We start from the raw sequence: 16,555 nt of genomic DNA on the forward strand, positions 1-16,555 counted from the left end.
TCCCCACGCCCCTCCATCCCCTCCCCCCTTCTTACCAGCTCCAAGTCCGGCTCCAGCGCCCTACTGCAGTGGGCAGGCGCTGCCCAAATCATTGAAACTCTCCAAATCTTTTCCGAATCATTTCAGAGAGCTTCAAATTGATTTTAACCTTTTTATTGGTCCCCTAATTCGATTTGGATTTGAAGATTCGGCAGCCGAATCGGGCTGAATCTCCTCCGAATCAAATTAGCACCCAAAGCTTCACACTGCCCTAGTATGAACTTTTGCTATGGGGTATATCTCAGCTATTAATTAATGCAGTAAGAAAGGAACTTCCTCTATGGGAAGACTGTTCCATAAATGTCAGAACTGCTTTCAGTCTGTCATATATCAGGAGGTTATTGTTTCTGTATCTTCTCACATACAGCAAGCCACGGAATAAGAAATGCACCTTGTTTTTGGAAGACAGAATGAAGAAAAAAAGATTTTTCTAGAGTTGTAGCTACAGGGGCAGAGCTAAAAAGTACAGGACTATGAAATAGGAGGGGAGAAACCAGAAACAGCTAGCAGACAGCAGCATTGCCAGAGATTAGCTTGAGTAGTGGATCATCAAGACCATTAAAAAGAAGAGGTGATCATTAACACCTATAGAGTAAAGAGCAATAAACGATGAAGTCAGTTGACTCCCTTACTGTCTGAATAGAACTGCCATTGCTGCTGTCTACTGGCACAGAAATCAAAGCAGGGAGCCTCTACTCCATGCAGAAAAATCAGCTTCCCCACTTAAGACATGCACCCCAGTTTTGGGAGCCCGATTTTAGGAAGATGAAGGCTGCATATAATGTATGAGAAAATAAGGTATTTCTTGATTGACACTGGACTTGAGTGGTTCCTGATTCTGACCTTTGCCCTTTGTTTCTTTTCAGGGAGGTTACCAAGGTGCTAAACCAGAAGCAACTTTAACAGCTTTTGTTCTTATCGCCCTGCTGGAGTCTGGTGACATGTGTGCAAATCGGGTTTCTGTTAGTATCTCTGTCACATGTCTTGGCTTATTCACATCTGTCTTTTTTATGCTATCAAGCCAAAGCGAAAAGAATTTGACCATGATGAAGTCAGTAGATTTCTTCTTCTGTCTAAATACTTGAAGGGCTGCCATAAAGAATAGGGGAAAACCCCTTTCCTCTTTTGCCACAGACAGTAGGAAGTGGACCCATGGCTTGATGGTGCAGCAAAACAGGTTTACATTGGATATTGGGAAAAACCTCTTCATTGTTACAGCAATGAGGCAATGGAATAAATGCCCCAGGCAGTTGTGGACTCTCCATCAGTGGAGGTGTTCAAAAAGAGATTGGTCAGCCATGATACATGCACAGCTCTATTATGGGAATTTCCCAGGCTTCTGGATTTTGCAGGTGCCTCCCTTCCTTTCTGCTCCATGTGTCAAGTTGTTTTTAAGAGCCATTAGGTCTTGGCTGCACCCCAGGCTGGGGATGGTGACTGGGCTGTGCCAATGCTCCTGCTGGGACTCAAACCCAGAGATTCCTGGCTAGAGAGGTTTGCCTTTCTGTTCTGGATCAGGCCAATGCCATATCTGGGGTCTGGAAGGAATTTTACCCCATCAGATTGGGACAGACAGGGGGCAGGGGAGGAGCATGGTTTGCCTTCCTTGAAAAAAGTGGCTGAATAAATCCAACCTCAGCATGATCCATGGGTTCAGTTTCTTCCTGTGTCTTTTTGATCTTCCAGGCTCTGAAGACAAGCATCATCAAAGCTGGAGAATACTTATCCAAACAGTATGAATCCCTAGCAAGACCCTATACAGTGGCCATAACTTCCTATGCGTTAGCATTGCTGGGAAGGCTCAACAGCGAGAGGGTGCTTCTGAATGCGTCCAAAGGTTGGTCATTGTTCAACCCAACAGATGAGTTTAACTTGGGGAGGGAGTTTAGAGGAATCCAATCAAACCAAACAAAAGGGCTACTCAGATCTTCCAGAGAGAGAAAAAAAGAGAGTGTGGTTGTGTGAGCATATAGTAGTACTGTATTTATTCATATTCCACACACAACTTCCCCCTGCAAAATCACCCCTCCAAAATTAGGGTCTTAAGTGGGAAGGCTGATTTTTCTTCACTGGAATAGAAGCATACAGACACTGCTGCAAAATGGCTGCTGTATTTTTCCCTCTGCCAGCCTCAGAGAGACATAGCAAGACACCTGAACTTTGCTACCCCACCCCTGCTCCACCCTGACTCCTAATCCAGTGCTGGCCATAGGGGACAGAACTAGGAGCAATTGGCTCAAGCTGCAGCAGGGGAAATTGAGGCTGGAGATGAGGAAGAACTTCCTAACTCTGAGGAGGTCAAGCATTGGAACAGGCTTTCTAAAGAAGGGGTGGGATTTCCATCCCTAGAACAGGTGTGACAGATATTGGCCTGGGGTGGTTCAGTCAGGAGCAATCCTGCCTTGAGCAGAGGGCTGGACTAGATGTGACCATGGGTTGATCGAGGATTTTGAAAAGGGGGCTGCATATGGCATGGTGTGTCCTCCCATATAAAACGACATCTTTTTCTCCAGGTGAAAGGAAACCAGAAGCTTTACTAATATGCTAAGGGGCTAGGGCTGGATTCTTCAGTTTAAGATCAAAGCACGAACAAGTATAACTTTATTGAAATAGGCATTCATTTGCTATATCAAACATGGCAAGCTAAGCAAAAATAATCAAAAATCATTATTTCTTTAGACCTGTAGTCATTAGAATTTGATGTACAGCTTTTTCACATCTATAAAACAAAATCAAGCCTTCATGAGCATCTTGTCAGTGCATCCAATGCTTTAATGAAAGTTATTTCCACACCAGAGTTCATGTTTTTAGCTAGAGTTAAAAACAGTCTGCAGGGCTGTGAAGTAGGAGCTATGTTAAATGGAGCAGCAAACACACAGCTGAATTGCAGAAGAAAGAGTAGGTTGATTAGTGGAACATTAAGACTGGTAAAAATGGAGAAAGGGTCATTAACATCTGTGGAATGAAGTGTTTAGAAACTTTGGGTGGATGTGACCTCCAGAGGTCCCTTCCAGCCTGACTTCCTGACAATGCTATGATCCACCCCACCAGCAAATCTTTGGAACACTCCATGACTTTGCATTGTTGTGTAGACCTATCCACAGATTTGGACCCACACAGGCTATTTTGGCTGGGAATTTGCCTGGCAACAGTATTTTCTCACTCAGAACATGGTGTGCTGTATCCCAGCCAAGATTCCCCCTAGCTGCCCTTCTCTGTTTCCCTTGTAAGCCTTTGAAAAGGACCACTGGGAAGATCAGGATGGCTCCCGTACCTACAATATTGAGAGCACCTCGTATGCACTGCTAGCTCTGCTGCGCATGAAGAAGTATGAGCTTGCTGGCCCCATTGTGCGGTGGCTCTCAGAGCAGAAGCACTATGAAGGAAGCTACGGCTCCACCCAAGTGAGTAGAACCCTTGGGGAATATGGAAAGATCCCCCTTGGTATCCCTGTGGAGAGAATAGAGGCTCCATCGCTTGATTCAGTGGGGGCCAAGACACAGCATGTGTGCCACAAGTGGCATGGGTGGCCCCTGTGTGGCATGTGGCAGATCAGGGAGGGGGCAGGGAATACAGGGCCAGGAGCAGAAAGCAAAAAACAACAGGGAGGGGGCAGGGAGCACAGGGCAGGGAGCAGAAAGAAAAGCAGCAGATAGGGCAGGGAGCAGAAAGCAGAGCAGCTGATGGGGCAGGAGGCACAGGGCAGAGAGAAGAAACCAGAGCAGCAGATAAGGCAGGAAGCAGACAGCAGAGGAGCGGATGGGTCAGAGAACACAGGGCAGGGAGTATAAAGCAGGGCAGCAGAAGGAGCAGGGAAAACAGGGCAGGAAGCAGAAAGAAGAGCAGCTGACAGGACAGTTAGCAGGCCACCCGTAGAGGCTGTAGAATATTGACAGCCTTGTTCCATTTCTGCTGTAAATGGATTATTCAAGTGTCCAGGCTTTGAAGAAGAGGACTTTCCTTTTGTTACACACACACACACACACACACACACACACACCCTGAGTTTCTGTGCAGTATTTACTAAGTAGAGTTAACTGTAGTTGTACATTGAATTCATTCCAGTAAGCAGCTGGGCCTGGCTTCTAATCCCAGCCATGCAGGGCTGTTTCTTTCATGAGATGGAAAGCTAGGCCCTTAGTTGGTTTCCATCAAGGAGAAAGGTGCCACCTTCTTCTCTTCTGGGTTTTCCAGGCCACCATCATGGTGTTCCAGGCCCTTGCCCAGTATCAGATCGACATCCCACAGCATTTGGACTTGAATCTGGATGTCTCCATTCATCTGCCGGGTCGTAGCAGTGCTATCAAGTACAGAATTGTGAACGACAATGCTATGCTGGCAAGAACAGCAGAGGTAGGTACTGTTAGGGTTTTTGTTTCTGCTGTCATCTCTGGTAGGAAAGCTGGGGCCACAGATCTGGAGCCTTCAGAATTTCCAGGGCCAGTCAGATTTGAAAGCCTACTTCTGAGCCTTTCTACCTGCGATTGATCAAGGGGTCAATCCTGAGAAGAGGGCTACTTGTTGCTTCACCATCATTCGGTCCAACATGGCATCTCTTCCTGAGAACCTCTGAATTTAATCCATTATCAGATTTCAGATGGCATCTCCTTGGCCTTCCTCTGATCTGGTGAGACTGTCCTTTAGAATAGTGTGGTCAGCAGCATCTTCCATTGCAATGTTCTCCAAGCTATGCCTTTGAGATCTCTGAAGTGTCACTTGCTTCAGAGTCAGGGAAGACCACCTGGGTTGTGGCCAGCAGCCTCTGAAAGGAATCTGCTTCCTGGTGGTTCCTTGTAGAAGACCATCAGGAAAGGCTTGACCACAGTAGTTTCTCCACCATTGGTGGTGAATACAGGGTAGAAGGTAGAGTGTGCTACCCTTTACATCTGCAATATTGAGGACTACAGATTTAAACAGTGTCTGTTGAATTGATCAACTCAGAGGGTTAGGAATAGTCTACAAAAACTTATCTCTGGGTCACCTCCAGCTTCCGCAAATGGAATCTAAAAGGCATTGTTACCATAGGATGGTTGCTTATTGGCCTATGTGGAAGGAACTCCTGTGCCTTAATTCAATGACAGTGATTCCCAGATCCAATTACTGGCCATCTCAGCATGGTAAAGCCAGTGACTGAAGGCGTTGCTGAGAGTAAATTCCCTCCCAGAATAAGACAGAGCACAGAGCACATTGATATAGGACTTTGCAAGTATGAGCTAGCCTCCTGCCAAAAGAAAACTGGACATGAAGGGAATGGGGTGGGTGTGCAGTGCTTGTCCAGGAGCTGTTAGATGAAGTGAGAACATCAGAATAGTCCCAGGCTAACAGTCTGATACATTTCATGAACAAAAGGATGATTCTAGAGAGGGTGGAAGGGGCTTTTCTCTGCAGCCACAGGAGACAGAACTAGGAGCAATGGCCTCAAGTTGCAGCAGAAGAAATTAAGGTGAAGATGAAGAGGAATGTTCTGATTCTGAGGGTGGTCTGGCATTGAAACAGGCTGCCCAGGGAAATGGTGGAATCTCCATCCGTGGATATCTCCAAGAGCAGGTTGGACAAACACTGGGCTGGGATAGATTAATCAGGTTTGATCCTGCCTTGAGGAGGGGGCTGGACTAGATGTGACTTCATGAAGCCCCTTCCAGTCTGACTTTGATTCTATGAAATCCAGTTAATCTCATGGGAGATTCATCTTGTCTACCCATGGGTTTCTCACAGACAAAACTCAACAAGGACTTCATTGTGAAAGCAGAAGGAACAGGAGAAGGGGTCTTGACTGTGGTGACTATTTACAATGCAAAGTCTACCAAGAATGAATCCCAGTGCAACAAGTTTGACTTGGAAGTATCTGTTGAAGAAGCCCAAAGCGGTAAGTTATCATCTGAAGGGCAAATAAAACGTGGCTGGAGATTCCCCCTACATATGCCCATTAAGGAGATAAGAGTGTTTCCAGGATGACAGGCCTGAATAAAGACCAGGACAATAAGAATCTAGTAATCTATAACTCATTATCCCTATCTGTAAAATGGGCATAATGACCCGACCATCACCCTATAGAAAAATAAGGCTGGAGGCGACCTCAGGAAGTCATCTAGTCCAACCCCTGAACCATTTCATCTGACTGCTTCCCCAGGCTTCCATGAAAAACATTGAGGTGGTTATATGAAAAGCTGTGTATCAGTGCTAGGCATTGCCAATAATTAATTGGCATTAATTCATATTACTATCACCCCTAAGCAGCTCAGTTTCCAGTGCAGAGGAAGCTTAGCTACAGGGACACAGTCCAATGCATTTCAAACTAGGGTTAGAACCCACTACTACTGTAATATACCGTATTTTTTTGCATACAACATGCTCCAGCCTAAGATACGTACCTTGATTTGGAAAGGCAGAATGAAAAAGAAAATGTATTATATATACTATATATAATGTCCTATAAGGTGAAAATCTACCCTGGAGCAGTGGCCAGACCAGGAGAGACTAAAAGGCCAGGACTCTTCAGTTTAGAAAGGAGAAGGCTGAGGGGGGAGATGATAGAGATCTATAAAGTCATGAAGGGTGTGGACCAAGTAAATGGAGAACTATTGTTTACCAATCCCAGAACACTAGAAGTAGGGGGCACCCATTGAAAGCAGCAGGAGATGCATTTAAAAACTAACAAGAGAAAGGACTTTTTTAAGCAACATGTTGTTAACTTGTGGAGCTCATTGCCATAAGAGGTGGTGGAAGCAGGTAGCAGAGCCAGGTTCAACAAAGGACTGAATAAATTCATGGCTGATAGGTCTGTTAATGGCTATTGAATGAAACAGGTGGAGATGTTTCCTATGGCATCTGAGAATCAAAGCCCAGGGAGGGCTTTGAGATAAAGGATGGATCACCCTAGGTATACCCTGTGTATGTGATCTCCCTCTATAGCATCCACCCCTGCCACTGTCAGAGAAAGGATACCTGGCTAGATGGACCATTGGTCTGACCCAATGTTCTTATGATCTTGCCCTGCTTTAAGCTGGATATCAGCCACTAGATGGAGTCTTTTTCCTTCAGCTGAGCATGGCACCTTCCATGAGCTAAGAGGTGGCAAATGTTTCATAGCCTCCATGAAGTGGGCTGTTGTTTAGGACAGCCTTTCTAAAACACTGGTGCCTTTCTAAAACAGTGAGTGTCTTAGTTGGAGCTGTGACCATACACAATTTAGCCAATAGCTATTGGCTGCAGCCCAAGCTGGGGATGCTGACTGAGCTAGGCTGATGCTACAGCTGAGGCTCAAACCTGGAGGTTCCTGGCTAGACAGTCTTATCCCTCTGCTCAGCATCATCCTGACTGTTGCATTTAGGGTCAGGAAATATTTTTTCCTCATAGTCAGATGGAAGCCAAGGCAAGAAATTGGTTGAGATCATTCAGACAGGGCTCATCCTGTCATGAGCCAGGGGTTTGACTAGATGACCTCCTGAGGTCCCCTCCAGTCTTATTTTTCTATAGGGCGGTGGTCAGCATCATTATGCCCATTTTACAGATAGGGATAATGAGTTATAGAGGATAAAATTGCTTCTCTCCTGGACTGGGGGGTTTTGCCTTCCTCTGCAGAGTGGGGCACAGCCTCTGCCTGGGATCTCTCAAGTACATTTAACCTCACCTGGGACAGAGTCAGGAGCTTTGGGTATTTTGGGGCAATGGGCCTTGTAGATGTGCAATGGGGTTCTTGCATAGTTTTAGGACAAGGATGTTTCTGGGACAGCTGGGATTGGGACAGTTGGATGAGGCAGGTGGACCAGATGACCTCCAGAAAACCCAGCCAGCCGGGCTTTTCCATGATTCAGCTCTCTTTCTAGCTAGGATTTGTCTGGGCAGAGTTCAAGGGCAAGCAGGAAGCTTGGATCCAGCTCTGAACTGCCAGAGTCCAAGTGCAAGCTGACCCCAGGTCCCCTCATAAATCACGCTTCCTCATAACACGTTGCTCAGAGAGAGACAACATTATTTGGATAGATGTGATATCTTTAATTAAACCAATTGAATAGTTGGAAAAATTGTTCTTTACAAGCTTTTGGGCGTATATGCCCTTCTTCAGTCATAGGGAGAGTCTGCTAGTGTTTGTCTGCTCTGTAGGGTTGAGGTTAAGCCAATAGGCAAAATGCAGGCCTGGGAAAATGCAAATGTGAGGCAGGGAAGATCAGAGGGGACAGGCAGTACCGTAGCAAGGAAGTTTGGTGCCTGGGGCAAGCCTGCTGCGGCAGCCTGCCCTCACCCTGTGCACAGATCCAGGGAGCACATGCCCCCACATCCTTGCCTGGGAGTGCACACAGCAGTGGGAGCTGCCCTCCCCCCATTCCTGCACCCGTGGGTGCTGCCCTCTCTGCAACCCCCTGCCCCCCCCCCAAAAAACAAGCCACTCGTGGCTCCATCCCATGCCCCACCCTGGCTGGTCAGCACCTGTCGGTGCCCCTACATTTCGGCCCCTGGGGAGGTCACCCCGCTTGCCCCCTACCCAATGCTACGGTACTGGGGATAGGAGTTAATGGGTGTTAGACAGGTAGGTGTGGGGGGAGGGACAAAAGAGGGGAATGTAAACTGGTGATAAAATGTAGCTGGTAAAATGTAGATAAATTACCTGGGGTTATTGGATGGCAGGCTAATTATAATGTGCCATAAATCCAATGTCTATCTTTAGTTCATGATTTTCTTTTGTATCCAGTAGATTTATAAAGTGAAGTTCGTTGGCTCATCTACAAAAGATGTTTTGCAAATTCCCTTTGAGAATTAGAACTGAGAGATTGGAAAGAGAGTGGTTGTCTTGAAGAGTGGTTGAGAGGAAGGAGGAGTTGCAAATGCTAATCCAGGCCATAGCTTCAAACCAGGGGCCAGCAGTTTTCTTGAATAGCAGGCCTGAAACCAGACAGAGGGCAGGGGTGGCTTGCACCTTACAGACTAACTCCATCAGAGATGCATAGCTGGAGCTTTCTTGAGTCCACACTCACTGCTGAAGTCCCCTCTGCAACATGCCAACCCTCCCTGCACCAATCTCCCGCACCCCTGTAAGGCAGACTCTGCCTACTGACTGCCACTGAAAAGCACGCCCAGAGCCGACAGAGAGAAGAAGTTGGCAGTAAGGTGAGCAGCAGTCATCCCTGCTGCCACCACTGGGTCCAGACCTGTCCTATCAGAGGGTTAAACCTATTGCTGTTGGCTGCCCAGAAGTGGGAGGGAGAGTGAGGCCAAGGAGGGGAGTGCCCCTCCATCTCCTTGCTCCCAGAGTCTCCAGTCCTTGTGGCAATCAGTGGCCTTGAAACACCCTAATTTTCAATTGCTAATTTTTTTTTGGGGGGGGGGCGGTGACTGTGGTACCCAAGTAAATACGCTAACATCACTATAAAATCATGAACTGTCTTTCTCTCCTACACTGCCAGTGAGGCGCCCAGAAGGAGCCCTACGATCAGTCTTCATCACAATCTGCACCAGGTGATAACTGTAGATGTGCTGTGCTGTGCTGTGCTGTTCTGTGCCCTGGCCAAGTGTGTCCACAGGGATGCTGTGTCTGATCAAAGGCATCTGAGTTGCTTGGGCTGGTTGGAGCAACCCAACCCCAGCCATGTGCTGGTGGTGTCTGAAGCTTATCACAGCTACCTCAAAGAATATCTTGCATCTATGGGACTTTGAAAGAGGAGCAAGAAAGAGCTGGCTGGGTTTTAAGACAACAGGGCTGGCTGAGGTCTATGCAAGACCCTTTATTTAGCTGTCTCATTGCCCTTTCAACCTCTCCTTTGCCATGATGCCTGCAAAATACTTGGTGATAACATGTGAGCCCCCTAAAAGCATAGCCAGCTAGAACCCACCATCAGTTCCCACCATATCTGCCCCATGCCTTGCTGCTCATGAATGGTGGTACCACCAGGCAGGCTGGTTGTAGACCCCACTCCTGTGGAGGCAGGATTTGAACTCTGAGCTCCCGCTTCACAGGGCAGTAGTATATCCCCAGGCCAGCTTACACAATGAGTCCCTTCTTGTTGAAGCCAAAAGCCTGGCTCTGCAGCTGAGGATGGAGGTGCCTGTGGCGGAGAGAAAATGCCCCTAGCTTGGCCTATTGTTTGTGCCTCTTTGTGTCATGGTTTTCCCAGTGACTCACTCTACAGAAGTGGCACCAGGTTGCGGGGGGGTCAACCACCCTCCCCAGGGCATAGAAGAGACACCCAGGCAGGCCTGGGATGGGCCATTCTCCCTACAGAGCTATTGAGCCCCTAAGAGTATGTGAGGGGGGAGGGGCAGGCTCTCCTGTGTTCCCTGCCCCATCAGCTGCTCTGCTTTCTGCCTGATCTGGTGCTCTTCTTTCTGTCCCCTGCCCTGTGCTTGCTGCCCCATTGTCTGCTCTGCTTTCTGCTCCCTATCCAATTCTCACTGCCCCAGATTGGGTAGGGAGTAGAAAGCAGAGCAGCTGGTCAGGCAGGTGACAGGAATCAGAGTGGAACTGGGGGAAAGTGTGAGGCTAATTTGTAGCCCACCTGCCAAAAAAGTTGACCCCCCCACAACCCACATATGCATACATCATCTGGCATTTATTGTATTAGAAAGAAACAGGGCAGGCTCACCAAGCCAGTAGTCCCATGTTTTTCTCAGCCCTGAATTCTCATGCCAAGGTCTCCTCTTTCCTGTGCCAGGTTCCTAGGTGAAGTAGATGCCACCATGTCCATCATTGACATCTCCATGCTCACAGGCTTCTCTCCAGACACAGAGGATCTGAACAGGGTATGTTGAGACTTTCCACATGGTGGCAGGGGCCAAGTGAGAGAAAAGGAGGGGGGAGATACTTCAGAACCAGTGCTGGTGCTTAGATGGACCCAGATGAATTTGTGAGCAGTAATGGGGGACTTCAAATACCATATTTTCTGACATACAACATGACCAAGATATAAGTTGCACCTTGTTTTTGAAAGGTAAAATGAAGGGATTTTTCCAGTTATGGCTGCATAGAGCAGAGACAGAGCCTTGTCTTCAGTTCACTCCCCCTCCCTTTCCAGTTTAACTAAAGCTGAAACCTTAGCTTCTGCTGAAGCCTAGTCTCTGTGGGTGGATCTAGGATTTTAAGAAGAACTAAAGTGTGTCCAAGGCAATGAAATAGGAAAAGAGACACCAGGCTTGGCTATCAGACAGTAACATTGCTCTAAGAAAGGTTAGTTTGATTAGTGGAATATCAACACCACTAAGAAAGGAGAGACAATCATTGAACACTTCTGCGGTGTCTTAAAAAGTTTGGGGGTGTAGGTTGTAGCTGTGTTGGTCTAAGGACATAGGCAGACAAGGTTCTTTGGGTAAATCTGATATCTTTTACTAGACCAACTCGAGTAGTTGGAAAAATTCTTCTTTGAAAGCTTTCTGGTATAAATACTCTTCATCAGGTTGAGCACACATCAACTGCAGATGCTTCCTTAGCCTGACAAAGGGTATTTATACCTGAAAGCTTGCAAAGAATTTTTCCAACTACTTGAGTTGGTCTAATAAAAGATATCAGATTTACCCAAAGATTGGGCAAATTCAAGAGGAGGTTGAATGATCACCTGTCTGGGGTCTTGTGAACCCAGCATTCATTCCTGCCTGTGACAGGGGGTCAGGCTAGATGATCTCTTCAGGTCCCTCCTGACCCTAGCTACTATGAAACTATGAAATCTTGACTTAAAAAGGTTGGGACTCTTAAGCTTTGAAAGGAGCTGGCTGAGGGAGATAGGATAGAGATTTATGAAATCATGAAGGATGTGGACCAAGTAAACAGGACACTGTTGTTCACCAAGTCCCAGGATACTAGAATCAGTGGGCATCTGCTGAAATGAACAGGAGATAGGATTTTTTTAAGCAACATGTAGTTAATTTATGGAATTCATTGCCACGGGAAATGTTGGCAGCAGAGAGCAGAGCAAGGTTGAACAAGGGACTAGATAAATTCATGGAGAATTGATCTATTCATGGCTATTAAACTATGTGACCAGGAGCAGCTCACAGACAGCAGCATTGCAGAAGAAAGGGCTAGCTTAATTACTGGAACATCAAAACCATTTAAAAGGAGAGAAGGTTAGTAATGCCTGTAGAGTGAAGTGTTTCACAGGTATCATAGAAAGTTAGAGTTGGAAGAGACCTCAGGGAGGTCATCTAGTCCAAGCCCCTGCTCCAAGCAGGACCCGCCCCAACTAGATCATCCCAGCCAAGGCTTTGTCTAGCCAGGTTTTGAAAACCCCCAGGGTGGAGCTTCCATCACCTCTCTGGGTAACCTGTTCCAAAGTTTACTACCCTCCTAATGAGAAAATTTTTCCTAATATCTAACCTAAACTTCCCTTGCTGCAACTTGAGACCATCGCTCCTTGTCCTGTCATCTGCCACCATTGAGAACAGCCTAGCTCCATCCTCTTTCAAACCCCGCTTCAGGTAGTTGAAGGCTGCTATTAAGTCTCCTTTTAGTCTCCTCTTCTCTAGACTAAATAAACCCAGTTCCCCCAGTCTTTTCTCATAAGTCATGTTCCCCAGCCCCCTCACCATTTTTGTCGACCTCCACTGGACTCTCTAATTTGTCCACACCCTTTTTGTACTGGGGGGCGGGCAAAACTGAACACAGTACTCCAGATGTGGCTTCACCAGTGCTGAATAGAGGGGAATAATTACTTCCCTTGACCTACTGGCAACACCCCTACCAATGCAGCCCAGTAAGCCATTAGTCTTCTTGGCAGCAAGGGCACACTGCTGGCTCATATTCAGCTCATTGTCCACTGTAACCCCCAGGTCCTTTTCTGCACAGTTGCTGCCCGGCCAGTCAGCCCCCAGCCTGTACCAGTGCATGGGATTGTTCTGTCCTAGGGCAGGACTTTGCACTCATCTTTGTTGAACCTCATGAGATTTCTTTTGGCCCATCTCTGGTTTGTCTAAGTCACTCAATCAGGTAGATTGCAATGAGCCACAAAGTCAGTTGTCTCCCTCACTGCTGTTTGAATAGAAATGCTGCTGCCACTGCCAGGCAGTTTGTTTCAAACTTGATTTGGGGGGGAGGGGTGAAACATTGAGTAAAGGGAGGTGCAACTGCCTCACTGCACCTGGATCTGCCCCTGCTCACACTGCTTCTTGCTTTAGCTCTCCAGAGGTGTTGACAGGTACATATCCAAGTACGAATTGGAGAAGGCCGCATCTGAAAGAAGCACCCTCCTCATTTACCTGGATAAGGTAAGAGCTTCTCAAAAGCCTGTATCCCCTTCCAGCTCTTAGTGAACTGGGTTCTACTCCTGCTTCCACCTTGTAGGACCACAGTTCTCCCTGACTACAATGAGAGGTGCCCTGGCTAATGTCCAGTAAATCAGCCTTTCCGTTCCCTTTTTTCCTCCCTGCCCTATATACAAAAAGCCTAATCCAACGCATGTGTGTCACAAGTGTCACAAGCAGCCTCTATGTGCAACACAAGGCAGATCAGTAAAGGAGCAGGGAACACAGATAGGGCCAAAAGCAGGAAGCAGAGCAAAAGATCAGGCAGGGGGTACAGGGCAGGGACCAGGAAGCAGAGCTACAGGTGGGCCAGGGGGCACAGGGCAGGGAGCAGAAATTTTAGGCATGGAGCAGAAAACAAAGCTGTGGATTGGGCAAGGAGCACCAGGGCAGGGAGCTGAAAGCAGAGTAGCCAATGGGGCAGGGAGCACAGGTCAAGGAGCAAAAAGCAGAGCAGTAGATTGGGCAGGGAAACAGGATTGCAATGCCACTCAGAGAGGATAAAGGGCTTCATTTGTGCCTGCTTGCCCTGGCTTCCTCATGCTTTATCAGTCTTTACCTCCCCCTTTCCTCCTGCAGGTTTCCCATACAGAGAATGAATGCTTGAAGTTCAAAGCACACCAGTTCTTCGAGGTGGGGCTCATCCAGCCAGCATCAGTGACTGTATATGACTACTATGGCTTAGGTAACAGAGATCTTCTGATGCATCCTCCCTCCCCAGCCTCTGAGGACAATACCCGCTTTGCCACCAATCTTATGGGATTTCTGAAAACGTTTGGTCATGGCAAAGGGAAAAGCACCAGTAGTGACATTGGAAGGGGCGCAGGGAGGGTCCAACTAATGGCCCACAGTCCAGATCCGGCCCACAGAGCCGTGCTGGGGGTGGAGCAAACCAGGTGTCAGGGCCTGTCCCCAAAACCCAGGGCATGAAGTGATGCATATCACCATGTTATCCAGTACATTCCAGGGGACTTATGACTTCCTAGGTAACATCAGGGTGGATCACTAGAAAAGTGAGAGAGATCCAAGAGTCAGTTAAAGCTGAAGCCTAAAATTCATCTCCAGATCTAAACCTCCACTTCAGATCATCTTGAGAGTGATTCACCATGGGGGGAACCAGCTACCAAGAGGTGGATTTTCCATCCTCTGATCCTTTTAAATCTCTGGCAAGAGATAGGTTTCCCAGGGTAGAATTCTCCACCCTGTGATGCAATATGTCAGATGAGATGATGTCATGGCCCCCGTTGGTATTGAAATCTATGATGATGATCCAGGCCTTGGAGTTCGGGCAACCGCTGGGTGAAATGAACAATTGGTCTCTTTAGAGCATAAGAACTGACACTTACTGGGCCAGACCCTAGGTCCATCTTGCCCAGTCTCCTTTATCACACGGCAGCAGAGAGCAGATGCTGAAAAGGAGAGTGAACTGAGTCTGACCAGGACTTTCTCCCTATTCCGCTCTCACTTGCAACCTCCACCATTTAAGGTCTGGGAAGTTCTGATTCAGAGGCTGTGTCCCTCACTCCCATGCTCCATAGCTACTGATGCCCCTTTCCTCCAAGGATGTGTCCAATCCCTTTGTGAATCAGGCTAAACGCTCAGTTTCCACCACATCTGGGGGCAATGAGTTCCACACTTTAATTACATGCTGGGTGATAAAGATCTTCCTTTTGTGAGTTTTAAACTGACTACTTATGAATTTAAACTTACTAGTTTAAACTGAGTGCCTCCTAGTTTCATGTTGTGACCCCTAGTTCTTGTCTGCTGAAAGCTAGTCAGTAATAAATCCCTATTGGTTTTTTCTTCACCGTTTAGTATTTTGTAAATACTTCTCATATTCTCCCTCAAGCATCTCATTTCTAAACTGAAAAGGCCTGGCCTTGTTACTCTCTTCTCATATATAAGTCCTTCCATGCCATTCATCAACCTTGTTGTCCTTCTCTGTGTGGTGCTTTCTGGGTCTCACGAGACTGAATCTGTCTCACTGCTCTACTTGGAGTTACACTGATGGCCCGATCATAGTCATTACTCACTCATTGCTCATTCTGTGTGGCAGAAAAATCAGCAGAATATCTTTTCTGGCCAGAAGCTTCAGAGAAGTGCCTAAGTATTTCAGCTGGCAGATACCATGTGTACAAAGAGGAAAATTCCAAGGCCCTAGATTGTGTTCCAGACACAGCCTCTGGCTTAAGAGCAAATGGCGAGTTCAAGACAGGAATAATGTGTTGAAATTGGGTGTTCTTTGAGATTCAAGAAGGAGAACAATAGATGTTGGCTTAGCAGGACCTTTATGAGGTTACATACAGTCCAGCCCCCTGCTCAAGGCAAGATCATCCCTAACTAAACCATCGCAGAGAGAGGTTGTTAGTCATGTTCATCTGAAGCGAGGCAAAAGGCAGGGCAGATGTGCACCCTATAGACTAACAAAATAAGATATAGAGAGAACACAAACTTTAGTGATGTCAAACTGACTTCATCAAATACTGTTCGTAGAAGCTTAAACCATCCCAGCCAAGTGTCTGTTGAACATTCCCAAAGCTGAGGACTCCACCACAGTCTGGGCACCTTGTTCCAATGTCAGAAGATTCCTTCTCATCTCTAACCTCAGTTTCCCATGCTGCAGCTTCATAGATTTCATAGACATTTGGGCTGGAAGGGACCTCGGAATAGCATCGAGTCCAGCCCCCTGCCCCAGGGGCAGAAAGTCAGGTGGGATCATAGGATCCCAGCAAGGTAAGCATCCAATTTTCTCTTGAAGGCATTCAATGTAGGTGCTTGAACCACCTCCAATGGCAGGCTATTCCAGACCTTGGGGGCTCGGACAGTAAAGAAATTCGTCCTTATATCTAGTCTGAAACCATCTTGCAGGAGTTTATAACCATTAGACCTTGTCACCCCTTGAGGCGCTCTGGTGAACAAATGTTCCCCCAGATCCTGGTGGACACCCCTTATAAACTTATAGGTGGCCACCAGATCGCCCCTGAGCCTGCGCTTTTCCAGTCTGAAGAGTCCCATAGCTCTCAGCCTGTCATCATAAGGTCTGTTTTCCTGACCTCTGATCATGCACGTGGCTGTTCTCTGGACTCTCTCAAGCTTCTCCACATCCTTTCTGAATTGTGGAGCCCCAAACTGGATGCAATACTCCAGCTGCAGCCTCACCAAGGCCGAGTACAATGGGAGAATGACTTCCTGGGATTTGCTTGAGAAGCATCTATGGATGCAAGCCAGCGTTTTGCTTGCTTTACTAGCTGCAGCATCACATTGAAGGCTCATGTTCATCCTGTGGTCAATCATG

At 47.2% G+C, this 16,555-nt stretch overlaps 1 protein-coding gene across 1 annotated transcript in view; it reads left to right on the plus strand.

Annotated features, from left to right (window-relative positions):
• LOC102382810 (venom factor-like) overlaps window positions 1-16,555 on the plus strand; it is a 67,069-nt gene that overhangs the window by 42,773 nt on the left and 7,741 nt on the right. Inside the window, exons 27-35 of the mRNA XM_025203981.1 lie at window positions 906-1,001; window positions 1,726-1,876; window positions 3,271-3,443; window positions 4,234-4,392; window positions 5,755-5,905; window positions 9,438-9,489; window positions 10,683-10,770; window positions 13,135-13,224; window positions 13,840-13,945. Of these exons, the coding sequence (XP_025059766.1) occupies window positions 906-1,001; window positions 1,726-1,876; window positions 3,271-3,443; window positions 4,234-4,392; window positions 5,755-5,905; window positions 9,438-9,489; window positions 10,683-10,770; window positions 13,135-13,224; window positions 13,840-13,945 (1,066 nt within the window). The remainder of the gene's footprint in view (window positions 1-905; window positions 1,002-1,725; window positions 1,877-3,270; window positions 3,444-4,233; window positions 4,393-5,754; window positions 5,906-9,437; window positions 9,490-10,682; window positions 10,771-13,134; window positions 13,225-13,839; window positions 13,946-16,555) is intronic.

The sequence above is a fragment of the Alligator sinensis genome, unplaced genomic scaffold (assembly GCF_000455745.1).
Source record: "Alligator sinensis unplaced genomic scaffold, ASM45574v1 scaffold707_1, whole genome shotgun sequence".
Lineage (NCBI taxonomy): Eukaryota > Metazoa > Chordata > Crocodylia > Alligatoridae > Alligator > Alligator sinensis.